General features: G+C 36.0%; 1 protein-coding gene across 1 annotated transcript in view; it reads right to left on the reverse strand.

Annotated features, from left to right (window-relative positions):
* BTAF1 (B-TFIID TATA-box binding protein associated factor 1) overlaps window positions 1-26,459 on the reverse strand; it is a 103,727-nt gene that overhangs the window by 23,836 nt on the left and 53,432 nt on the right. The window contains exons 19-30 of the mRNA XM_028098737.1: window positions 25,057-25,260; window positions 15,758-16,184; window positions 14,408-14,598; window positions 12,532-12,685; window positions 12,342-12,451; window positions 10,668-10,869; window positions 9,505-9,653; window positions 3,164-3,316; window positions 2,829-2,950; window positions 2,570-2,737; window positions 837-914; window positions 567-696 (exon numbers count right to left, since the gene is read on the reverse strand). Coding sequence (XP_027954538.1) covers window positions 567-696; window positions 837-914; window positions 2,570-2,737; window positions 2,829-2,950; window positions 3,164-3,316; window positions 9,505-9,653; window positions 10,668-10,869; window positions 12,342-12,451; window positions 12,532-12,685; window positions 14,408-14,598; window positions 15,758-16,184; window positions 25,057-25,260 — 2,088 coding nt within the window. The remainder of the gene's footprint in view (window positions 1-566; window positions 697-836; window positions 915-2,569; window positions 2,738-2,828; window positions 2,951-3,163; window positions 3,317-9,504; window positions 9,654-10,667; window positions 10,870-12,341; window positions 12,452-12,531; window positions 12,686-14,407; window positions 14,599-15,757; window positions 16,185-25,056; window positions 25,261-26,459) is intronic.

The raw sequence follows: 26,459 nt of genomic DNA on the forward strand, positions 1-26,459 counted from the left end.
GCTCAGTCAGTTAAGCGTCTGCCTTCGGCTCAGGTCATGATCTCAGGGTCCTGGAATCGAGCCCCACATCGGGCTCCCTGCTCAGTGGGGTGTCTACTTCTCCCTCTCCCTCTGCCCCTCCCCCCTGCTTGTGTTCTATCAAATAAATAAATAAAATCTTTAAAAGATTTATTTATTTTAGAGAGAGAGAGAGAAAGCACAAGCTTGGTGGGGAGGGGCAGAGGGAGAGAGAGTCTCAAGCGGGCTCCACACTGAGCAGGGGCTCAATCTCATGACCCTGAGATCATGACCCAAGCTGAAACCAGGAGTCGGACACTTAACCAACTATGCCACCCAGGCGTCCCTTCATATTGTTTTTTTAAAACCCGGTTTGCTCAGATACTATTACATACCAAATGAACCATTATAAAACACAATTACTGGAAATTATCATTCCTATAAACTTAAAAAAAAAAAGAAAGAAAAGAAAAATACTTCTTTAATTCACAGCCAAATGTCAAGCCTTAGTTCCACATGGCAAATATATAAAGAGAGAGAGAGAGAGAGAGAGAACAGTAAATAATTACCTGGATTGGTGTTCCGGAAAGAATAATCCTATAATTAGCAGTCAGTTGTTTTACTGCTTTTGACAATTTTGTTTTTCCATTTTTGATGACATGGCCTTCATCAAGAATACAGTAGTTAAATTTAATATTTCTAAGGGAGAATAAGCAAAAAAATTTAGCATCTTTTAGTATATGGCAAGAACTATATGAAGAGTCTTTCAGGCAGGAAAATATTAACTCTTTTCAAATTTGATACTAAGTTTTTCTAAAGAAAAAAATTTTAATTCTTACCTAAAGAAATCTATGTCATTCCTCACAACATCATATGAAGCCACTATTAGATTGTGCCTTTTTACTTGATGCTGTAACCTGTATTTAAAAAGAAATAAGATTAGGAAGCAAGGAACCTACAAAGTGTGTAATATAATTTCAAAGGGGATGCTACTGCTACCATCTTACAAGGTGTTTTCAATGTGCCTACTAAGCCCAACTTTCCTTTCTGCTTACTCTACATCCATGACCTTCCACTTGAAGACCATTCTTCTTTTGACTTGGCCTTGTTAGCCTAACTCAGTCTGACTAGAAAAGAGATGGGTACTTGATTCAAATTGGTGGACACTTTATTTGCTAACACCTCTTCCTTAAAGGCACTATTCCTTCCAAACTTCATGTTGTGCTAGGGGGTGAGGAGGAGCCACAGTGCCCATAATCACCAAAGATATGAAGCACTGAATCAGGCTGAGCCATTCACAATATTTTATCCCCTGACCACAAAGACTGGTTTGGTAGCATGACCCAAACAGGCCAGTCATTTCTAGTACTGATATAATCATGATGAGAGAAGGAAGATCTCTGTTTACTACAGTTGCCAAGCTAAGAGAATGTGGCTCTAAGACTGTGGTCATCTTTTACTTATTTATTTATTTATTTTTAAAGTAGGCTCCATGTTGGAGCCCAACACAGGGCTTGAACTCATGACCTGAAGATCAAGACCGGAGTTGAGATCAAGAGTCGGACGCTCAATCTACTGAGCTACCCAGGTGCCCCCATCTATGATCATCTTATCCACCAACTGCAGAGACCAATAAAACAAGCTATGTATGGGGAGGAAGAGCAAATGAGAGCCATCTAGATGTGCCTGAAGAATTCACCCCTGAAATTCTCCATCTAGTGAATTAATGAATTTCTTGTTTGCTTAAGCTAGTTTGAGTTTCTATACTTTTAAATGAATAAATTCTGACACTACAGTAAATTGTTTTAAGAGTGCAAGCTGTTGACTTGCCTGTGTTCAAATACTCACTCTGCCCATTTAATTAGCTATATGACCTTGGACCCAGGTCATACAGCTAAGACATACATACCCCATGTCTTAGACTTTTATCTGTAAACTGGGAACAAAAATAATAACCATACCTCATATGGTGATTGTGCAAATACATACTACACAATTTTACATAAATGTGAAACTACTAAGAATAATGCCTGGCTAATAAATGCTCAACATATGTTAGCTATTACATATACAAAGGGGGAGCAAATCTATGGACTAATCAGCAACCTAAGACTCTGCAGTCTTTAAAAGACGAACTGAAACCAATGAAATTCTGCTCTTCAAAATTTGTATTTAGGACATAAAGGATGTACTAGTTTAAGAGAAAAAGGATAAAGCTAATAGAATTCTAGCAATGCTATGGTATCAGGGCAGCCAGAGCAGCCACTTCAAAGCAAAAGCATTCTGGGGATTAGAGGGCTCTTAGAGAAAGATAGCTATGATCACAAGGTTTCCAAGAAGGGCACAGAGAATGGCTTTGGTTGCTAGGTCAAATACTTGGAAAATCCAAATGGCTGAAGTCCTTAAACTTTCATGAGTCTCACTGATTATATCTTTATAATGTATATTCATCTTTCTTAAATAACTTAAGAAAGTTTCTGACAACCAAAAAAACTAGAATTCATTTTTAATAAATTTTATCCTAAAGTTCTTAAAGCAAAAGATTAAACATTTTTTGTTGTATAGTTCTTACCTTATTCTTTCAGTAGGAGGTCCAGTATAATGTAATGGATTGAGATATTCTTTGGAGCAAAATTTACCTACTTCATCCACCCAGTGACCTGTTAATGTTGGCGGACAAACCACCAAGGATGGAAGTGGCATACATTCTGCCAATTTTGATCTTGCATATTCTTGGGCCCTTTACAGCAATAAAACACAATGAATTAACTGCCTTGTTTACATTTCTTAGCATCTGAAAGCTCTTTCTAAAAAATAAGATTTTAAATTACCTATGACAATGATCTCCTGCTAGAATGCAGATGGACTGTAAAGTTTTTCCTAAACCCATGTCATCACACAGAATTCCATGAAGTTTATACTTATTAAGAAATGCTAACCAGTTCACACCATCCTGAAAGGTTGGGAGAAAAGAGGAAAATTAGAAATGTGAACAGATCATAAAAATTTTTTCTTGTCAAACATGTAGGCACAGACCAAAAATCTTTAGGCAAAAGAGAAATAAATGGGTATAAACACTAAACACAAGCTATTACTAAGTCAATTTTAAAAACTCTTCAAAGTACATTGAAAGGAATAATCTCTATTTAGAAGTATAAAACTTTACCTGCTGATATTTTCTGAGTTCAGCATTGATTGGTACTGGTATTTTGTAATTTTCTAATTTTTTCCCATCTAATAATTGCTCCAAAAAGTGTCGCTCCTTGGCTTTCAATTGGATTAGTTCTTCTGACATATTTGGAGGGTCTGGAATGCCTGCCTGAAGTGATTTTTTTAAAGGGTATTAAAACGATTTACCACAATGTTTTCATACTCAGATTATAATTTCAAATCTTATCAAAATATAAATACAGAGAAAAAATAATTCAAAAATAGTAAAAAAATAAAAGTAATAATATATTTTTAAAAGATTTTATTTGAGGGAAAGAACACGTGAGTGAGCACACAAGTGGGGGGGCGGGGGCAGAGGAAGTGTGCCCCAATAATAAATAATAAATAATTTTAAAGACTGGACAATAAATAGAGTTTAAATTTGACAGGTATTAAAAGTGCCATGGGACTACTAAATAAACACATTTGAGGTACTTCAAAGAACACAGTTACAACTTTTTTCCCCACACCAGGCATTACTTGATAAAGAGGCAGACAGAATCACATAAATTACTTTAAATACAATGCTGTTACTGGGGCTTCTCAATTTTAGTGTTATGATGCCCCACAGTACTGGCTCTCAAAATGTACTCTGCAGACTCCTCAGGATCCCCAAGACTTTTTCAAAGAATCACTGAGGTCAAAACTATTTCATGATAAAAGAAATAAAAGAAAGACATTGTTTACTTTTTTCACTGTGTTGACATTTACACTGATGCTGCAAAAGTAATGGTGGGCAAAACTGCTTATGTCTCAGAAAGAATCAAGGCAACAGCATTAAATGTACCAGTAGTCACTGTGTTACAGCCATGCACCAACATTTTTTTTTAAGCCAGTTTCACTTAAGAATGTCCTTAAAGCAGTAAAAGTAATTTTATTAGACCTCAACCCTTGAATGCACATCTTTTTAACATTCTGTGCAACAAAATGTGAAGTTCACATAAAGCACTTTTGCTGCTTACCAAAATACAATATGCTGAGGAAAAGCAATTGTAAGACTGTTTAAACTGTGATCTGACTGAGCCATTTTTCATAGACAATTTTACTTGAATGGACTGACAAACTGTAGTTATTCTGACTTGGCTACTTGGCCAATATTTTTCTCAAAATAAATCTGTCACTTCAAGGAAAACAACTGACATATCTTGTCAGTCATAAAATTCAATCTTCCAAAAGAAACAGCATTGTGAGCTTGAACATAAGCGTAAGCATCCCAATACTTAAAAAGAATTTCTGTTGGTGATATTATGAATCTGATTTTTTGCTATTTTATGACAAAATATACCAGCTTTAAAAGATTTACATAACTCAGTGAACCAGTATTTTCCAAGTGACCAATGCTTATGTTAAAAAAAAAACATGTATGGCTAAAAGATCTACTGGAAAGTGAAAGATAAACCAATAAATTTTAACATAGAGAGATTTTACATTCGTTGATAGGATTTTAGATTCCACACTGCACATAAATTTAATAAGCTTTCTCCTTTTGAGTTTTGGTGTGCTATCAGATAAAGGAATATCCACAATTATTTGAAAAGGCTGTCAAAATACTGCTCACTTTTCCAACTACCTATCTCTGAGGCTTGACTTTCTTCATATACCCTCAACCCAAGAAATATTTTGTAACAGAGTGAATGCCCAAGCAAATACAAGAATCAAGCTCTCTATAATTAGGCCAGGCATAAAAGAAATATGCAAAAATGTCAAACAATATCACTCTTCTCACTAACTTATTTTTGTTTTAGAAAAAAGTTATTTTTCATTTAAAAATGTTACTGATGGTAACATCTAATGGGTTTATTAAATGAATTAATTTTTTATTTTTACATTTCTCAGTTTTAATTTCTATTATAGAAAATATGATAAAAGCTCTTTGGGGTCTCAATTTTTAAGAATGTAATGAGATCCTCAGACCAAAAAGTTTGAGAACTACTGCCCTGTGGTGTCTCTAAAGTTAAGAAATGTAAAATTCTGGGGGGGGGGGGGAAGAAATGTAAAATTCTGGAAACAGAATTTCAATTAAAGTCAATTAAAATATATATTTCAGGGGCACCTGGGTGGCTCAGCTGGTTAGGCGGCTGCCTTCGGCTCAGGTCATGATCCCAGGGTCCTGGGATCAAATCCCACATCAGGCTCCCTGCTAAGCGGGGAGCCTGCTTCTCCCTCTCCCTCTGCCTGCTACTCTGCCTATGTTTATTTCATATAACATGAGAAATGGTATTGGAGGAATAAGGTATGCACACTTTTTTTTTAAGATTTTATTTGTTTGACAGAGAGAGAGCAAGAGAGGGAACACAAGCAGGGGTAGTGGGAGAGGGAGAAGCAGGCTTCCCGTGGAGCAGGGAGCCCGATGCGGGGCTCAATCCCAGGACCCTGGGATCATGCCCTGAGCCGAAGGCAGACACTTAACGACTGAGCCACCCAGGCGCCCCTGTACACTGAGTCTTAAAAACAGCTTCCTTGTAATATTTTCAAAAGGTTTTGGAATTAACAACTCTATCTAGTAAGATAGAAACTAACACTTTTGCACATCTAACAGCATAATGATAATCATCAAAAAGCCCTTTCTGCACAATGCTTTACATAGAAATAAAATTTTCAAACGTCTCTCTTCATGGAATTTTTAATAGGTGACAACCAGCTATAAGGCCATATAACGAGGTCCATTTCCTACCAAAGAAACCCTAAGCCCAAGAGTCATAAATGTTATTCAGTGCCAGGGACCCTTCCTGTGAGTATCTTCCTCATTCCAATTCCTATAAAATCAGCAAAAGTTACTAATAGTGCAGGGAATTAGAGCTTTTGTCAAAATCACTGGTTGATATTCCCTAAATCCTCCTCAGTGTATATTTCAGAAAAGTACATGTTCTTCCTGTGAAGACGTAATAGAGGAAATCAAGAGTGGAACAGGAATATACTTGCATGATTTTCATGTTTCTACTGCTATGTCTTCAAACTCTGCAATCTTTTCTTTTGTAGTATCTAATCTGCTATTAATCCCATCCAGTGTTTTTATTTATAATTGTATTTTTTCATCTCAAAAAGTTCAATTTGATTTGTTCTTTTATCTTCCACTTTGCTCATTACATTCATGCTTTCCTCTGCTTTCTTGAACATATGCAGTATATTTTAATCTCCTTATCTACTATTTCTATTATCTGGATCATTTCAGGGTCTGTTTCTATTGACTGACTTTTCTGATGGTTACTGGATATATTTTCATACCTGGTCATATTTTGGTGGATGCCAAACATCATTTACGTTGTTGGGTGCTAGATTTTTTGGTTTTAGTATTTTAGAGTTATTTTCTAGGATGCAGTTTAAGTTACTTGAAATCATTTTAATCCCCCTTTTAAGGCTTATTTTAAAACTTTGCTAAGGTAGGTCCAAATAAGGATTTTGCCAAGGGCTAATTTGATCCCACTACACAGGCAATATACTTCTAAGGACTGTAGTTAATACTCTAAATGGTGGAAGGTCTTCTGATTCAGCTTGGTGGAAACACAAACTACTCCTGGCCCTTTATGAGCCACCTATGCCTTTCAATCATCCTTTCTCCTAGTCTCAAACATAAATATGCCCAGATGAATGCTCAGCCCTGGTGTGGACTTCTGGAGTTTCTTTTTCATGCAGTTACTACTTCTTGGATAATCTGCCTTGCAAATTCTAGCCATCCTGTCCTACCTACATTCTGAACTCATGACCATTCAACTTGGTGAGACTATGAGGCTCTGTTTAGGTTTCACTTCCCTATCTTATGGCCTGGAAACTCACTCCAGGCAGCAAGCTAGGACACTTCATTTGTTTCTCTTCTCTCATGAATCACTATTCTGTGTTGCCTGTTGTTTAATATCTGAAAACCACTGTATGATTCATTTTGTGTACTCTTCTGGTTAAGATGGGAAGATAAATCTGGTTGTTCTTTTTTCTTTTGAAGATCTTATTTTTAAGTAATCTGTACACCCAACATGGGACTTGAACTTACAACCCTGAGATAAGAGCTGCATACTCTACCAATTGAGCCCCTCAGGTGCCCCGGTCCCTGTTTTTCTATCATAGCCAAAAGTAAAATATAGATCACAATCTTGTAATTTTGACATCAAAGAGAATTTTACTAATCTTTTCTGAATTTCTAAAGGTCAAAGTCTCTTCACTTTGCCAATCTATCAAATATTGTTAGTCTCCCCTTTAAAAAAAAAAATAAATAAAAGGCTCCAGCACCTGGCTGGCTCAGTTGGAGGAATGTGCGACTCTTGATCTCAGGGTTGTAAGTTTGAGCCCCACGATGGGCATGGAGATTACTTAAAAACAAAATCTAAAAAAGACTTTATCACCTCACAGTGGATTGGGCTCTGTTTTGGGGTACTTCCATTTTAATCCATAAACAGCTATTAAACTGCTTTCAGCTGTTAGATTAATTTTCCTAAAATACTGTTTTTAGCATCTACTCTTTTGCTCAAAGAAACATGATGGTTTCCTAGCACTCATTGATTCCAAAGTAGAAAAGGGCCAAAGGGAACTAACAATTTAGTTTACAAATAATGATGCAAGGACTAACAATTTAAAAAATACAAATAAGACCTAGAAAGCAGAGTATGGAAACTATTCTGGAAATGACCTTTCAATACAGTAGTCTAGTAATTTTTTTTAGGATTTTATTTATTTACTTGAGAAAGAGAGAGAGAGAGCACGAGCGGGGTGAAGGGCAGAGGGAGAAGCTCAACAGGGAGTCCAATACGGGGCTTGATCCTGGGACTCCAGGATCATGACCTGAGCTGAAGGCAGATGCTTACGTGACTGAGCCACCCCAGGCGCCCATAGTCTAGTATTTTTTTTGTCATGGTAGTTATTTTAATACTTTTTATTGTGGAATAAACCATGTAGAGAAATCTATAAATAAATGTACAGTTTTATAAAACAACTTTATAACCATTACCAGATCAATAAAAACAGCCCTGCCATAATCCTATAAGATCCCATATGCTCCTTCTCAGTGACAACCCATTCTCCTTTCCCCAAGAGGTAATCACTTTACCGACTTCCATGGCAACCTCTTTCTTACTTTTCTTTATGCCTTTGTCACCTAAGTATGCATCCCATGTACCTTTACCTATTTTTGAACTTCATAAAAATGGAATCTTATTTTAAAGATTAATATTGTTGTGTTTCTATTTTGTTCATTCTTTTCTAGTATCATAATCACCATTATCATCCAGTTAACATATCTACTCCACCAATGATGAACATTTGAATGGTCTTAACACTACTATAAATAACGCTATGATAAATATTCTTGAAGATATGTCTTGGTACATGTGTATGAATTTCTCTAGGCTATATATCTAGGGTGAATTTGCTGGGTTATTGGGATGGGAATCTTCAACTTCAGCAGACATGGCCAAACTTTTTTTTTTATAGAGGCTATCCAACTTATGCTCATACTTTATGGTAGGAATCTAAAATGTACAGTTACTTCGGAAAACTGGCAATTTCTCAAAATTTGACCATATGACCCAAGTTATTCCATTTCTAGATACCTGCTCAAAAGAAATAAAAGCATATATCCACACAATGACTTGTAAGTGCATGTTCATAGTAGCATTACTTGTAATAGTCAAAAGGTGATGATAATCCAAAAGTCCATCAACTGGTGAGTGGATAAACAAAACGTGGCACATCCATACAATGGAATACTATTCGGCCAAAAAAGGTAAGTACTGATACATACTACAACATGGATGAACTGTGTATCTACTTATTTCCTGAATTATAAAAATTCCATCAAAATATTTTAAGCAGTTTGGTCGAAGGGTCCTGGTCCTTCCCTTGCTTCAAGCCACTTCTATTTCCTGTACTGGCCATTCCAAAATTCTCCAACCAACCTTCTAGTGTGCTTTCTCCACTCCCACAGAGTATGGAGAAAGCATACTCCATACTCATTTGCTTTTTACACTTTCTTTTATCATCTCTCAAATTTACCTTTCATGTAAACGTCAGCACAGAATCTTTACCTAGATGTTACCAGGGATACTTAGGAACAATTCTGTTTCTAGAATAGCATCAATAAATGATCATTTTTTTAGGGACCATAGTTTACTTGAAACCCTATGTTAAAAACATAAATATATATATATATATATATATATATATATATATCCATTGAAGTATAAAATTCCTAATGCTTGTAAACATATTCACAATGGTTTTTTTAACCTGACATTGTTTTAAAAGAGTTACAATTATTACAGATGAAGTTAGAGAAAATATTAAGTCTGTAAACCAAGTATTTCAACTTACCTCAAGTGGCATGAGTCTAATTAGTGTTGCAAAGCACTGTGTAGCCATGAATCTTACACTGTCTGTCTGATCACTCATTCTTCCCAACACAGGCACAACTAAAAGGACAATATATGGAACAATACCAACATCCAATTGTTCCATTACACCTGAGTAAGTTATTAAGGAAATTTTCAAACTTTTCTGAGGTAAATGTTTTCACAAACGGATATATCAAGATTTTAACTTCTAAAATGATTCTCCATTTTCTCATCTATATCATGAGGGAATAGACTGTCTCTCAAGATCTATGATTCAATTGTAACAGCACTTGTGCACCGTTCCTCCTTTGCAAATATTACGTAATTTTCTCTTAAGACCGTAAAATTAGGTTTTTCACCTGAAAGAGGCTGGAGGAAGTTTTAATCAGGTTTTTCTCATAGAGAAATTCTTGCAAGTTGCTAGAATTCCAATACCAAAATAAAATGAGTTACATTGCAAGCAAGGGAGCACAGTTCAATGTCACTCAAAGATTAATTCCAAATTTCCAACCAGGATCTTGACCATCATAAACTGGACAGAGCAGGGCCCAATAAGTTCAGTCCTCCCGCAATCTTCAGCATTTCTGAACCAGAGTTTCTACTGATTTGATCTCCATCCATATTTCTTGCTCTTAGAAATATCTTTCAGATACTTCGAGTTAAAGAATGTCAATGGACGTTGTACCCATAGTAAAAAGCTTGCCTGTATATTTATTTCTAGTTATTTATTACAGTTAGTCATTTTCCACCCACATAATGAACTTTGAAAACACAGTATGTTTATAAAATACGGACTACATACACAGTGTCTGATTAGTATTAATACAACACTGATTATAAACCAATAATCAGTTACTAGAAATATATTTCATAAAGTACCTAAAATTATTTCTGCCTATTAAAAAAGATCTCTTAAAATAGTAATTCTTAAAACTCTGTATGAAAATTTTCAAAATAAAATGTAAATATATTTGTAATGTATTTATAATGTAATATAAAGATACTTCAAAATAAAATATAACAGTAGTTTTCTTTTTGGAACAAGAAAGATTATTTATGAACATTTAAATGAATTAATGAATTTTATTTTAGTCATCCTTAAATAAAATCATTTCTAAAGTTTGTAAAAATAAAAAAGGATACATGCAAGTGCTTCAATTGCACCCTCTTGTTTGATATTGTCATCAATTGCTCCCAGCCACGGAAGAACCTTCTCCAAAAAAATATTCATTGTTTCCATGGTAGCTATTTTGCTCATAACGCCTACACAACGAGCAGCCATGTGCCTCACTGCAGTGCTGGGATACTGAAGGCACGTATAAAGATGAGGCAAGTGCTGTACCAACTAAAAACAAAAAGTTCAAGACAATCAGAATATTCATTAGGGGATCCACTGTGTAAATATAACTATTATAACCCATACTGAGAGGTTCTTGATATTCTAAATGACTCTAAATCCAAGAATATCTCCAATCACTTCAAACATTATTGTCAAAATATCCTCAATAAAAAATGAATCTAAATCCAAACTAAGGTACTGAAACTCTTTTTAAAATAAAAGGTGCATAACTTCTCCTCTGTTCCTTTTCTCTTAAGGCATCAGGGTGCACATTAAAAGGTACCTGTAAGATTTTCCCAAGGTTGGAGAAATGACACCACACATCACCAGTCTCCTCCCAGTTTGGTAGCTCTGGCTTAGGTTTAGGTACATTTTTTTTTTTTCCAAAGTAAGCTCTATGCCCAATGTGGGGCTTGAACTCACGACCCCAAGATCAAGAGTCACATTCTACTAACTGAGCCAGGCTGGCACCCCTAAATACATACTTTTTATTCCCTGGGTTGAGTGATCCTGATCTTGTTCTAGGCACCATCCTTTGGTAGGTATCTCCCACTTTAACCTCCTGGCTTACCACAGGCATTATGATCACAAGGGCATGATATATCTCATTAATAAGTGCCTGCTGCAGGGAATACCAGGATTAATCTTAATGAGAGTCAGGTACATGCTGAACAGACTACCCTTACAGCTCAGATGAATGTTAAGCTGATCACAGAAGGGTGGGAGCATAGAGATGGATTCTGCCCTTCTCTACTAATGATAAATCAGCGAAATTTAACAAGTAAAGAGATATAACTTCATTACTATATATAAACAGAAAAGGTTCTTCTCTTTCTCCTAGATTCACCCTTTTCTGTTAGATATCAATAGGGAATTGGAGCTAGCACATGTAACAGCACTGTAAATTGCAGTTCCTACTATAGTTATATGGAAAGAATACTGTTTTCTTCTATGGAAAAACCAGATATTTAATTCTCTAGTCTATTTTACTCCTCCCTCTGTCACAATTCTTTTTTTTTTGGAAATTAGTTAATAGTAAAAAAAACACAAACCAGTATTCTTTCTTTGCCACTGACTAGCTTCATCTCAGGCAGGTAACTTCCTCTACCTTTACACTTACCTTAGGAAGAAGTTTTATTAACTGTGCTCTTCCTTTCTTGGAGCTGTATTACTAAATATGGCATAAATTAATAGGGCTGTAATTTTCCGTTTACACCTGGCTTCTGTGTCATCAGAGCCCTATCCCCACTGCTCCATATTTTAAGCTCCCAAAGTGAGTTTTCTAACATTCATGCACCAAACTCTGCCTCAAAGCCCACAAAAAATTGCTGTCAATAAAGAAGGAATCTAGTTATACCACATAAAAGAAAATGCAATTACTAGGGATGACATCAAAGTTGCACATTTTAAGCCTTAAGACTTTTTAATAAAACCATTTGTTTTATTAGAAGAAAACTACACTTGCATTAGTTAGTTACCAAGGGATGAAGCTCAGAATCCATTGAGGCTGCTGCTGTTTCAAAAACTTGCAGAGAATTCACCAATTCTTGGGCAGGACCATCTCCCTTTTCCAAGAGGGACTTTCCATCTATTAAAATATATTGATTTAAGTGTGTATCACCTTGCAAATAACTTTTCAATGTCCTACTCAGAAAAATATGTACACACCAAAATTATTTATGTCGATTGTATTCCTCAATGGACCAACCATAGCATCCCAGAGATGTGGCAACTTCACTGCCATTTCACCACCAAAATGCTTCACTATAGTCGTCAAGGCAAATTCAGCTCCTCTTCGCTGTACCAGATAGGGTTTCTGGGCCTAAAATGAAATGTTAGTTGATAAAGCAGAGTTTTTAAAAAAGTATAATGGATTTGAAATTTTATTAAGAGAATTTAAAAGTCACCATCTAAGAATTCATGGTGTTACCATTAACCAATTAAGCAACTATAAACACTTTTATCACTATAAACGTCTTTTAATAATTAAATTTACATGGGCATAAAACCCCAAACTAGGTTTTTCCAGCCAAAGTAAAATACTTCTTTGGAGCTGAAAAATAAGGAAAAGAAGAACATGCAGTTTCTAGAGATAGTCCTAAGTGACGGTTTTTTCCCTTCTCCCTGCCCCAAAGAAACTTACCAGCCAGGGAGAAGATAAGGAGATAAAATGATCTGTCCTTTTATTTATATTCACTTAAAGGATCACAAGAGTAGTAACCTCTTACTTGGCAATAATTTCATTATAATACAAAAAAACCATCCCTCCAGAAAGAGGCATATATTTTTACAATCATTTTTTAAGTAAAGGAAGAATTATGTAAACCATAGAGATATAAATAACCAAAATCACAGTAAATTTTTTATTAAAACTATTATGGGAAGAATAGAATCAGTGAAAAAAACATTCATTCACAGAATATTTTAAAAGAAATACAGGTAAGAAGGTAAAATTTTTATTTAAAAAAGAAACTTAAAATATATATTTTACAGTAATATATCAGACCCATGTCTTTTAGCATTGATAGTTTACTGGTGAATTCAGGTAAATTTCTATGTCATGCCAACCAAAGGAGCTACCTAGAGCATCATTCCACCATTAATACTGTGACTATAAACATTTCAAAAAACACTTTTTAATTGTCCTTAAAGAAGACTGTACTGTAGACTAGTACACCAATGAAACAGAAAAGAAAGCCCAAATACATACTCACATATATGAAGCATGATATATAACAGAAGTGCCATTATAAATCAGGGAGGAAAGAATTCAATAGTGGGATAACTGGCTGTTCATATGGAAAAATAAATTTAGATCCCTACCTCATATCACACATTTAATAAATTCTAGGCTGACTAAAAGTCAAGCAGGTGATAATTATTTGACACTTATAAATAAGTATCAACAGGGGCACCTGAGTGGCTCAGTTGGTTGGGTGTCTGCCTTCGGCTCAGGTCATGATCCCGGAGTTCTGGGATCGGCCCCCCTGCCATCGGGCTCCCTGCTCAGTGGAGAGCCTGCTTCTTCCTCTACCTGCTGTTTCCCCCCGCTTGTGTTCTCTCTCTCATTCTATCTCAAATAAATAAAATCTTAAAAAAAAAAAAAAATTAAGTATCAACAGAAATTTGAAGAAGTTTAGTTTTTCTGGATCATGTTGTGGGGGTACTACAAAAGGTTAATTCCAGTTCTATCACTTAAAAATATAAAAATGTAGTAATGGAGGCTCGGGGCGCCTGGGTGGCTCAGTCGTTAAGCGTCTGTCTTCAGCTCAGGTCATGATCCCAGCGTCCTGGGATTGAGCCCCGCATTGGGCTCCCTGCTCGGCGGGAACCTGCTTCTCCCTCTCCCGTTCCCCCCCTACTTGTGTTCCTGCTCTCGCTATCTCTCTCTCTGTGTCAAATAAATAAATAAAATCTTAAAATAAAATAAATTTTAAAAAAACGAAATAAAATAACAGAGGCTCATATGACAATTTAGCTCTCAATCTGTAAGGTATCTGTTTAAAAATCAGAGTAGTCAGAAAATCCCAAAACAACTGTTTACCTCATCAAGTTCAACAAGGATATTTCCACTACTTCCTGCAGGAAGATCTGCTATTTGAGCTTTTACTGCTTTAGGGGTAGGACCTCGCCTACTTGTGATAGCAAAAGCAGCTTTCTGATGCCTGTAGAGTGTAATTATACCTCTGTGTTTGGTGACTGTATGGTGCATCCCATCTTTTTCAGAGTTGGATCCTAAAAGGAAAAAAGTTAAATAACTTTTTAGCAAATATAGGTGACCAAATGCTTCCTGCTCCAAAAGACATACAACATATTTTTAAAACTATGTCTTTAAGCCTCAATTTTTATAAGCCGATGACATTTTCTTTAGCTAATGAAATGGTAACAAAACAGTCAATAATTTACAACATTAAGTTAAATGTTTTGATATTTGCATAGGACCATACTTAATATAAAATTGTAGAATCATGTTAACAAGAAATATGACATGAAAGAATGATTTTGAGCCTTCAGTTAAAGTATATATTAATTTTTAAAAAATGAATGACTGCTTCTAGGCATAAAAAGAAACAATAAAAACTTACAAGCAAGTTCTAAAAGAAATGTCCACAGTCACCATAAATTCAGAAACATTGACCACTGCAAAATATTACTGGCTCAAATAACACTAGGGGTTAGCAGGGGGAGGGGAGGGAGGCTGTTACCCTATTATAGTTTTTTTTTTTAATTTTTTAATGTTATGTTAATCACCATACATTACATCATTAGTTTTTGACCCTATTATAGTTTTAAGGGTATTCAAAATGCCACTTCCTCTTTCAGTTTGTTCACTTTTAAGACCTATAACTGTGCCAAAGTTGTAAATTTATTACATTTTAAATAATCTGCTTTTCCAAAATCTTACAAAGAAACAAAAGAAATCATATAGGACTAAGGCATGTAAAGAAACATTGGTCCTTGACACCAGCCTGAAGAGAGCAATTCTTATTTTCCAGATGAAATCAGAATGGCTACGCATTATTTGCTAAAGGCGAGTTCACTTGTTAAGACATGCACTAAATTAGAGAAACCAGAGTTTTATAGGAAGAATTTTTATTCAACATTTGATACAATTAAGTGTTCTAGCCCAATAAACAGTAAAACCTTATAATGATGGTCTGGAAAGAGAGGGAAGGGTTAACACCTGTCTTATCATATAAGGTTTCAGTCATCTTATATGAAGTATCAGGTCTTTTATGAATAGTTTGAGTTTAGAGGGTTATTTGATTACCAATATATGCAAAATGGGAAAAAGCTCTAACAAACTGGATTTGTGTTTAAATGATGCCTACAGTAAATGAAAACAAATTTAAATGGTTAATTCTCTACCCCAAATGTAGGTTTAGATATATACCTTTAGAATTGTCCTGGCCACTTTGTGTTGGTACTGGACATGTGACACAAGGAGTTAGATAAGGGTCCACACAAAGTGAGCTACAGAGGTTTTTAATAATTTTTGAATTGGGGCAGGGTGTCCTTGTTGTACACTGCTGAAGTAGTTTTGCTATGCACTGAGCTGCATAGTTTTGCACTAGTGTATTCTCTTCTTTTTTAATTGTCTCCATTAATGGCTTTATGATAGGATTTAATTTCTCTGGAAGCTGCTGCAAACTCACAACTGCACATGCAGCAAAAGTATGCACTCTCAACTGCAGCACTTGCCACTCCTGGTTGGTCTCTGTAACTGTCATGTGGACCTGCTGTCGTTTACTATCTAACTGCTGTAACACTTGAGGATTTAAATCGAAAGATGATGTGACTTCATTAAAAACAGTAGTGACCTATTAAAAAAGAGAAATTAAAAATCATTAATGACATCAATCCCAAACAGTCTGTAAACTAAAGGGCAACAGCAAGCTTTGTTTCAATTTTAAGTTTCACAATATCTAGTATTATTTTAGTATTCAGTAAACTAAATAAATGTCTAAAACCTCCCAGCTTTAAACTTTAATCTGACTTAACATTAGCACTGTATTCTTTTAGTCTTCATGCAACACCATCACAATACCACTGACTACATTGTCTATGCTATGTCATACACCTGAAACTAATGTAACACTGGTGTGTCAACTACACACACACACACACACACACACACACACACACACACACACACAGAGTCTACTGAGATGAACAAAATTACCTATCCCTTAAATATATCTAATAAGTTTAAGAGAAAATTACATGGAATGCCAACACAGTAGTTTGGTGAAATGAGAAACCTATCAGCAAATATAAACTAAATTAAGGAATACCAAATCTCACAAACCTCCTTTCAGGGAAAAATATTCTTCCCAATTTAAAAACTTTTGGGGCAGCTATTGCTAAGTGGCTAAGTGTTGTTAACTGGATTATTTTCTTTTTTTTTCTTTTTTTAAAGATTTTATTTATTTATTTGAGAGAGAATGAGAGACAGAGAGCACAAGAGGGAAGAGGGTCAGAGGGAGAAGCAGACTCCCCGCTGAGCAGGGAGCCCAATATGGGACTCGATCCCCGGACTCCAGGATCATGACCTGAGCTGAAGGCAGTCGCTTAACCAACTGAACCACCCAGGCGCCCAACTGGATTATTTTCATTCTTTCTTTGACCTCCCTTCTCGTGAAAATGCCCAGGGGTTGGGGGGGGGGGCATAAAAAAGGGAAAGAAACTGGTGCAATAGTCATGAATACCCTGTGACATCAGACAACTTTACAAGCCACATTAAATGACTGTTTAATACATCTTTAACAATTTTGAGATATAATTTACATATATAATATACACATTAAAGTGTACAATTCAATGATTTTTATTCTATTCACAGATTTGTACAACCATCACAATTTTAGAACATTTTCATCATCCCCAATAAAAAATTCATACCTATTAGCAATCATTCCTCATTTCTTTCCAGCCCTATGCAACCACTTACATATTTTTCTATCTTTATAGATTTGCCTATTCTGGACATTTCATACGAATGGACTAATACATAATACAGTATGTAATCTCCTGTGACTGGTTTCTTTCATTTAGCATGCTTTCAAGGTTCATCAGTGTTGTAGTGATGAATGTGGTATTTCTTTTTTTTATAGCGTTTTTTAAAGATTTTATTTCTCAGAGCAAGAGCGAGAGCGAGTAAATGAGCAAGAGAGAGAGAGAGCACAAGCAGGGGTAACGGCAAGCAGAGGGAGAAGCAGGCTCTCTGCTGAGCAAGGAGCCTGATGTGGGACCCTGGGATCGTGACCTGAGGTGAAGGCAGATGCTTAACCGACTGAGCCATCCAGGTGTCCCAAATGTGGTACTTCTTTCCCTTTTCTTGCCAAATATCCCACACTATATGGATATATACCACATTGTATTTATCCATTCATTATTTGAAGATCATTCCACCCTTTAGTTACTATACTGAATAATGATTCTGTGAAGGTTTATGTACAAGTTTTTGTGTGAGCATGTTTTTTTAATTACCATCTAAAGATTGTGTGATGGCTTACATAACAAAAATAGTCTTCTTGTTTGACAGGTAACTGTAATCATTTAGAGGCTCTTATAAATAGATCCAGTCTGATGAATATTAGTCAGAGAAGCCTGTAACACTGAAGAACCCTTTTTTTTTTCCCTTAAATGGAGAACCTAAATTTTTCAGACTTACAAATAATTCTATTATGGACAAGACTGATAATACTGGCCTCTTATTATGAAAAACAAAACAGGCACACAATTAAGATCTCCTTTTATGATTATAAAATACGAAACTCTTTAAATTGAGCTATATCTACTTGACCTTGTCCATTTGCTCACTACAAAGAAACACAATCACATACCAGCTTATACTTTCCACTTCATTTTATTTGAGTTCTGCATAAGATTTATCAGAAACAGGACTTCACTGATAAAAGTTTGACTGTCCTAAATATACTATGCTTCTGTCAATTTTCAATGATTCTAAGCTAAGGAAAAGCTTTCCAATCACCCCAAATTAATTCGTTCACTCATTCAACAAGAATCTACTGAAAAATACTAAAAGATGAGTAAGACCCAATGTCTTCATACACTCAAAAAATGTAGAGAAAGATATATAAGTAAACAAGACAATGTAACATATAACTGAGGTAAGTGCAAGTTACTGTGGGACACATGGGTTGCTTAACTCTTCTCAGGGGATAAGATTAGTGGAGCCTTGCCAGATGAAGTTAACACTTGTGATTTTTATTTTTCTTGAAGATTTTATTTGAGGGAGAGAGTGCGCATGCGCTAGCAGGGGGAGGGGGCAGAGGGAGAGGGAAAGTAGCTCGAGCAAACTGTGCTGAGCATGGAGCTGGGCATGGGGCTTGATCTCACAACCCTGAGATCATGACCTGAGCCAAAACCAAGAGTTGGATGCTCAACCAAGTGAGCCACTGAGGCACCCCTTGTGATGGGGTTCTTAAAGAATGGGTTAAGTCTGGAGTTGTAAGGACATCTTGGCAAATGAAGTGAGGTGGTAAGTGGAAAGTGGGGCATTGTCCAGGGAACTGAGAACAGCTGATCATGGCCTGAGTATAGGGTGCAGATGGAGGAACGTTAAGAGATGAACCTGGGATAAACACAGAGGGTTGAGGGCAGGGAATTCCTGACAAAAGAAACAGGAGCTCAGACTCAGAATTGAGAATGAGTGAGGCACAGGAAGTGAGTGAGCATGGTACACTTCTGCAAGGAAAAAAGCTAACTATGCTGAAGGGGAGGAAGTTTGAGAAATAATGAAAAGAAAAGAGATGACAAATTTAGAGAAGGTGTGAAAAGAAAGAAAGGAAAAAACTAAAATCAAGGAAAACAAAAATAATGTTTTTAAGCAGGGGAGGGATGCCTTCAGAGTGGAACTAAAGGGCTTTACAAGTCTGGCACAACATGGAAGATGAAATGGACCAGAGACCGCCTGCAGCCTTAGAGATGAGTCAGAACCTAGTCATCAAGTACTAAGGCCCTTGACCAGGTTGTGGCAATGAAAACCGAGAAAAGATAAACATATGAAGCTTTCTTAAAGGAAATGGTAGCAAGATTTACAACTGTAAAAGGCAAACTGAAAAAGGCATTTTACTGTTAAAAAAAATTCCAGTTTTGGTTGTGTTAAGCTGAAGTGACAGTGAGCTATCCACCTAAAAATCCCTAATAGAAGAACTTCAAGAGATCAAGAGAAGAAAGCATGGAACAAGGGTAAGAACTAAATTGTGAGAATGGTGACAAAGAAAGATCTTAGGGAAATGTTTATATTTGGCAGGTAAGAGAAAAATAGGGAGTCAATGGAAAGATTAATGAAATAGCTGCTCTAAGCCAAGACTAAGACTAACCTTTTAAAATTGCCCTAAATAAATAAATAAATAAATATTTGAAAATTGCCCTTGCTGGGTGGGGAGGTGGGTGAAATAGGTGATGGGGATTAAGGAGTGCACTTGTCATGATGAACACTGGGTGATGCACAGAATTGCTCAATCACTATATTGTAAACCTGAAACTAATATAACACTGTATGTTAACTGGAATTAAAATTAAAACTTTTTTTTTTTAAGTGAGCCAAGACTCGTATTTTTCTTTGCCAGTACTTTTAGGTCAGATATAATTTACATAGAATGATCTGCACATAATTTACAGAGATCAAAAGTATAAAATTTGTTGATACACCCATGTAACTACCACTCCCATCAAAATACAGAACATTTTAATTCCCTAGAAAGTTTTGCCCCTTTTTAGTCAACCCCTCCCCCAACCTGCTTAAGAACCAACCAGTTTTCCTATTTCTATCTTTCTAGGTTAATTTTGCCTTTTAGAACATCATATAGATGGAATTTTACAGTATGTACTCTTGTATGCAGGCATAAAATAAAAACTTTAAAGTAAAATAAATAGCCCTTCCCTCAATACTTTCTTCCTGAGATTCTGATGTACTAGGTCAAAACCACTGGACTAATTAAGTCCATAAAACAGAACAGTAGTTTCACTGAAGAGTAAGAGGTTTGAATAAGAAAAGCCTGAAGTCATTTGATAGCTTTACATTTATTTAAAGATTTTATTTAGTTTTTTACTTTAACGAGAGAGAGAGAGCATGTGTGAGTGGGGGGGAGGGGGCAGAGGGAGAGGGAAAAGCAAACTCCGTACTGAGCACAGAGCCCGAAGTGGGGCTGTGATCCCACGACCCCAAGATCATGACCTTAGCTGAAATCAAGAGTTGGACACCTAACCGACTGAGACACCCAGGTGCCCCTGATAGCTTTAAAAGGAAAACATTTCCATAAAAAAGCAAAAAAAACAAAAAACAAAAAACAAAAAAACCACCCCAAAAAAACACCAGACCAAGTGGGACTATATCCATTATTGAGAAATAATGAAAAGAGATGAGGAATTTAGAGAAGGTGTGAAAAGAAAGAAAGGAAAAAAACTAAAATCAAGGAAAACAAAAATAATGTTTTTAGGCAGGGGAGGGATGCCTTCAGAGCGGAACTAAAGGTCTTTACAAACCCTTTGCCCCTCCCCCTACTCAAACACACGCACGCATGCTCACGCACGCTCTCTCTTTAAAATAAAAAAATAAAATCTTTAAATAAAAGTAAAGCTATCGAATGACCCCTTCTTCAAGCTTTTCTTATTCAAACCTCATTGCCACAACCTGGTCAAGGGCCTTAGTAAAGCAGGGGCGCCTGGATGGTTCAGTTAAATGTCTGCCTTTGGCTCAGGTCATGATCCTAGGGTCCTGGGATGGAGCCTTGGCAGCCTCAGCAGGGAGTCTGCTTCTCCCTCTCCCTCTGCCCCTCCCCCCTCAGTCTCAAATAAATAAAATCTTTTAAAGGGGGGAGGGAGGCCAGGGTGGCTCAGTTAATCGTCTGCCTTTGGCTGGAATCATGGGATTGAGCCCCATGTCAGGCTCCCTGCTCATTGGGGAATCTGCTTCTCCCTCTCCCTCTGCCCCTCCCCCTGCTCCTTCTTTCTCTCTCCCTCTCTCTCTCTCTCAGATAAATAAATAAAACCTTTAAAAAATAAAAAAAACTAAAAAGCTTCTGCACAGGAAGAAAACCACCAACAAAATGAAAGGGAAGCCTACTGAATGGGAGAAGATATTTGCAAATCATATATTTGATAAGGAATTAATATGAAAAATATATAAAGAACTCATATAACTCAACAAAAACAATCTGATTAAAAAATGGGCAGATGATCTGAACAGATATTTTTCCAGAGAAGACATACAGATGGCCAATAGGTACATGAAAAGATGCTCTATAATCCCACTCACATCAGGGAAATGCAAATAAAACCACAATGAGATAACATTTCACTACCTACCGGAATGGCTTATCAAGAAGACAAGAAATAACAAGTGTTGTCAAGGATGTGGAAAAAAGGGAACCCTTGTGCACTGTTAGTGGGAATATAAATGCAGCCACTATGGAAAACAGTATGGAGGTTCCTCAAAAAACTAAAAATAGAACTACCATATTACCCAGCAGTGCCACTTCTGGATATTTATCTGAAGAAAATGAAAACACTAACTTGAAAAGATATATGCACCCCTCTGTTCACTACAGCATCATTCACAACAGCCAAGATACAGAAACAATCTAAGTGTTCATGGATGGATGAATAAGGAAGATGCAGTATATATCCACAATGGAATACTACCTTAGCCATAAAAGAGAATGAAATTTTCCATCTATGACAACATGGATCGGCCTGGAGGGCATTCTGCCAAGTGAAATACATCAGAGAAAGACAAATATCTTATGATTTCACTTACATGTGTAATCTAAAAAACACATGAACAAATAAAGCTAATAGATATAGAGAGTAGAATGGTAGCTGCCCAGAGGGGAGGGAGGTTTGGAGGAGGAGAGCAAAATGGGTGAAGGAGGTCAAGAGGTACAAACTTCCGTTATAAAATAAATAAGTTATGAAAATGTTATGTACAACCTGATGACTAAAGTCAATAATATTACCATATTTGGAAGTTGCTAAGACAGTAAACCTTAAAAGTTTTCATTGTAAGAAAAATAAAATTAAAAAAAAAAATTCCCTCAGTAGGGAGGGAAGACAGACTGATTTCATTCCAAGAAGGCAAAAAAAAAAAAAGAAGAAGAAAGGGGGAAATGGATAAATTATAGAACAGCAAAAATCAGAAAAAACTTTATAAACAACTTTAAAAAAAAGCAATTTTAGCTTTTTCTCACAGGTAAGAACAAAAAAATTTCAACTATTTAATTTTCTAATTAGAAAAGGGGATAAGACATGAAGACTGCTCTTTCACAGGAACCAACACAAGTGAAGTGATTCAGTTTCTGATCCTATAACAAGGAAGAACTCATTTACACCTAAGTTCAAGAACCTATTAAGTATATAGCTACAGTAATCAAGACATTGGTGATGGCATGAGAGACAAATAGACTAAGCAAATGGAGTATAGAGACAGATCTACACTTATCATGCAACAGATTTTTGACAAAGGTGCCAAAGCAATCCATTGGGGAATGGAAAATCTTTTCAATAAATGATGCTAGAAAATAATGGTTATCTTTATGAAAAACAATTCAATTTGTACTTCACACTATAAACATTAATTCAATATGGATGACAAATCTAAACATAAAAGCTAGAACTGCAAAGTTTAGGAGAAAAATGTAGGTGAATACCTTCACAACTTGGAGATAAGAAAAGGTACTTTAGGTCAAAGAAAACAATAACCATAAAAGAAAACAACTGATAAACTTCATCAAAATTAAAAATATCTGCTCATCTAAATAAAGACACCTAAGAAAATGAAAAGGAAAGCCACACACTGGGAGAAAGTATTCAGAAAGCATCTATCTTACAAAGGATTGGTATTCCAGGATACATTTAAAAAAAAAAAAAAAATGGGTGAGCCTGAGTGGCTCAGTTGGTTAAGCATCCAACTCTTAGTTTCAGCTCAGGTCGTAATCTCAGGGTTGTGAAATCAAGCCCAGTGTCGGGCTCCGTGCTCAGCATGGAGTCTGCTTAAGATTCTCTCTCCTTCTCCTTTTACCCTTCTTGCCTCGCGTTCTCACTCTCTCAAATAAATAAATTTAAAAAAAGTCCTACTACTCAATAATGAAAAGACAACCTAATTAAAAATAAACAAAAAATCTGAACAGACATTTCAGAAAGGAAGATCTACAAATGGCCAATAAGACATAAAAAAAGTGTCAAACATATTAGTCATCAAGGAAACACAAAGTAAAACCATACCAAATGTTGATGATGATGTGGAACCAGAACTCACACATATTGTTGGTTAGAAGGTAAAATGATATAGCCACTTTGGGAAAAGGTCTGCAATTTTTTATAAAACTAAATGAACATCTACCCTATGATCCAGCAATTCTACTCATACATACTTATCCAAGATAAATGAAAATATAGGTCTACAAAAAGACCTGTATAAGAATGTTTATAGCAGCTCTATTCATAATAGCCAAACACTTGGAACAGCCCAAGTGTTCATCAACGGAAGAGCTTAACTGTGGTGTATACAATGGAATAAAACTAATCAATAAAAACAGTGAATCACTGATACACATAACATGGATAAATTTTAAAAACATCATGCTGAAAAAAAATCTTATACCAAACAGCACAGAGTGTATGATTCCAATTATATGAAATTCTAGAATCAGCAAAAGTAATCTATGGTAGAGGAAAAATCAGAACAATGGTTACTTGAGGGCAGGGACAGGCAGGGATTGTGAAGTGGTGATGGTATATCTGCAACTTGATACGGGTTTGGGTTTCATAGGTATATCCATCTGTTAAAATTCATCAAATAGTTTAAGATTTGTGTACTTCATAGTAAATAAATTTAACCTCACAATAGAGCAAAAAACAAATACTGAATTTTAGTTAATGATATATATACATGCTGAAGTGTACTGATTTCTGCAACTTACTTAGAAATGCATCAAAAAAATAAGATGGACTGATGGCTGGATAAGTAGATAGCTGCATATATATGTGATAAAGCAAATTTAGTAAAATGTTAACTCTGCAGTCTAGCTGGTGAGTATATGAATGTTCACTGTGTAATTCTCTTCTTACCTTTTCTTTATGTTTGAATATTTTAAGTTGAGAGAGGGGATAAGAAATACTCAGGAACTTATATAGAAACAGTTTTTTCTATACTCTGACAGTTTTCGTGGTTTTTTTTTTTATTTGAGAGAGAGAGCTCATGTAAAAGCAGAGGGTGGACAGACGAGGAGGGAGAGAGAAAGAATCTCAAGCAGACCACATGCTGACTGAGTGCAGAGCCTGATGCAGGGCTGACCTCAGGACCCTGAGATCATGACCTGAGCCGAAACCAAGAGTTGGACCCTTAACCGACTGAGCCACTTAGGTGCCCCTCTACTCTGCCAGTTTTAAGCAAAACTGAGAAATGAACAAAAAATGGAACAGTTTCCTCTGATAAAGGTATACTGGTTTGTTAGAATCTGAGATTTAAAGAAAATTCCTTCCCCATCCTCTAAGTTCAAAAAAAGTCAATAGAATGAAATAACTTTTCTATAGGGTATGGGCAGCAGGCTATCAGGCCATGGACAGATTCAACAAATTAGTGTTTTATGGTAAACATCACATGAAAAATTTCTAAAATTTATTTCATGCTCAATTTAAAATTAAGAAAGTCACTTCTTTACTCACCAGGTCATTAGCTTGATCTATTGTAAAAACACTGTTGTTTACTCTATTACCAACTTCAATATGTGCATCAGCTAATGATGAAATAAGCTGTTTACACTCATTCTGCATTCGCGTGAATGGAACGGCAATTTCATCATAATACAAATGTTCTGAAAGGATATCAAGTAAACGTGGCTGCACAGCTAGGGTAACAGCTTTACACTCCTAAAATACAACAGACAAAAAATATTCAGGGCAAATATATAAACATAATTCTAGAGATATATACATCTTCACTTGCAAACTACAAAGTTCTAAATTCCTATTCATTTTGAATCTATGTTCTGTTACCTCCCAGAACAACATCGTTAGTTGCACAGAGAAAAGGTATCACACAAACTACTCTAAAATTTTAATATGAATGACTTCAGAACATGCACATGGAACTACTACAATTCCATTAAATTTTGCAACTACTCTTACTTTACTCTGAATTTATACGAACTTTACATACATATAGCACAGATTTAAAAATATATAACTGTAAAAAGAAATCAGTCAGAAAAGAACACTTAGCATGCACTAAAAATGTTATTTGAAAACTCATTATTAGATTTCTTAACAGTTGAACCCATAGCTTCACATGCCATACTGTAGAAATGGATATATAATTTAAAAGCTACTTACCTGCCCCCAAATTTAACTAACCCTTCCCACTCTCTCTGGTTGTTGCCTGCCCCAACCAGAGGGGGAATGGCCTCAGTGGTGAGCCATGAGGGGATCTGGGTGATCAGCCTGGGCTTCACAGAGTAAGTCCAGAGAAGCTCTGTGAGGGTCCAGAAACCGAACTGTCAACACTTGCTGCTGAGTCTGAGAGGCACAAAAACACAGCATCACTGCCTCTCCAGCACACCGAGTCCTGCCTAAAAACAGATGAGCCTTGCTTCTTTCCAGAGGCAAAGCTGGGGTCTCAGTTGCAACAGAGCATGGCTCAGTTACTTTTAGACATAGCTTATAGCTTTGACAAACTGCTAAGAGGCAGTAACAAGAAACTCTCACAGCAAGTGCAGACAGTTAAATTTCCAGAATTCCAGTTAATGGAATAAACAAAGCCAGCAGGAAGTTTCTTTGATTTACAGAAGTCAGTCTTACACAAAATCACACATTTTATTAGAAGTTAAAGGTTAAAGGGGCTGCAGGGAATGGCTTATTTGAAAACATGAAGATTGTCATTTAAATGTGGAGGTTTTATTCTTCCTGTGACCCAAAATTCTGCCCTTGCTACTACTCATACAAATGGATCTCTATTACTCAAAGCCTCTCATCTTTTATAGTTTTCAGGAACATCTGAGATATAAAGGAATGAATGACCAACAGTTTCTGGATGGCTTCCACACATACACATGTGTTTTTAGGAAAGACAT

This window comes from Eumetopias jubatus, unplaced genomic scaffold (genome assembly GCF_037043125.1).
Source record: "Eumetopias jubatus isolate StellerSeaLion01/CBP00866 unplaced genomic scaffold, mEumJub1_p1.0 scaffold_17, whole genome shotgun sequence".
NCBI lineage: Eukaryota > Metazoa > Chordata > Mammalia > Carnivora > Otariidae > Eumetopias > Eumetopias jubatus.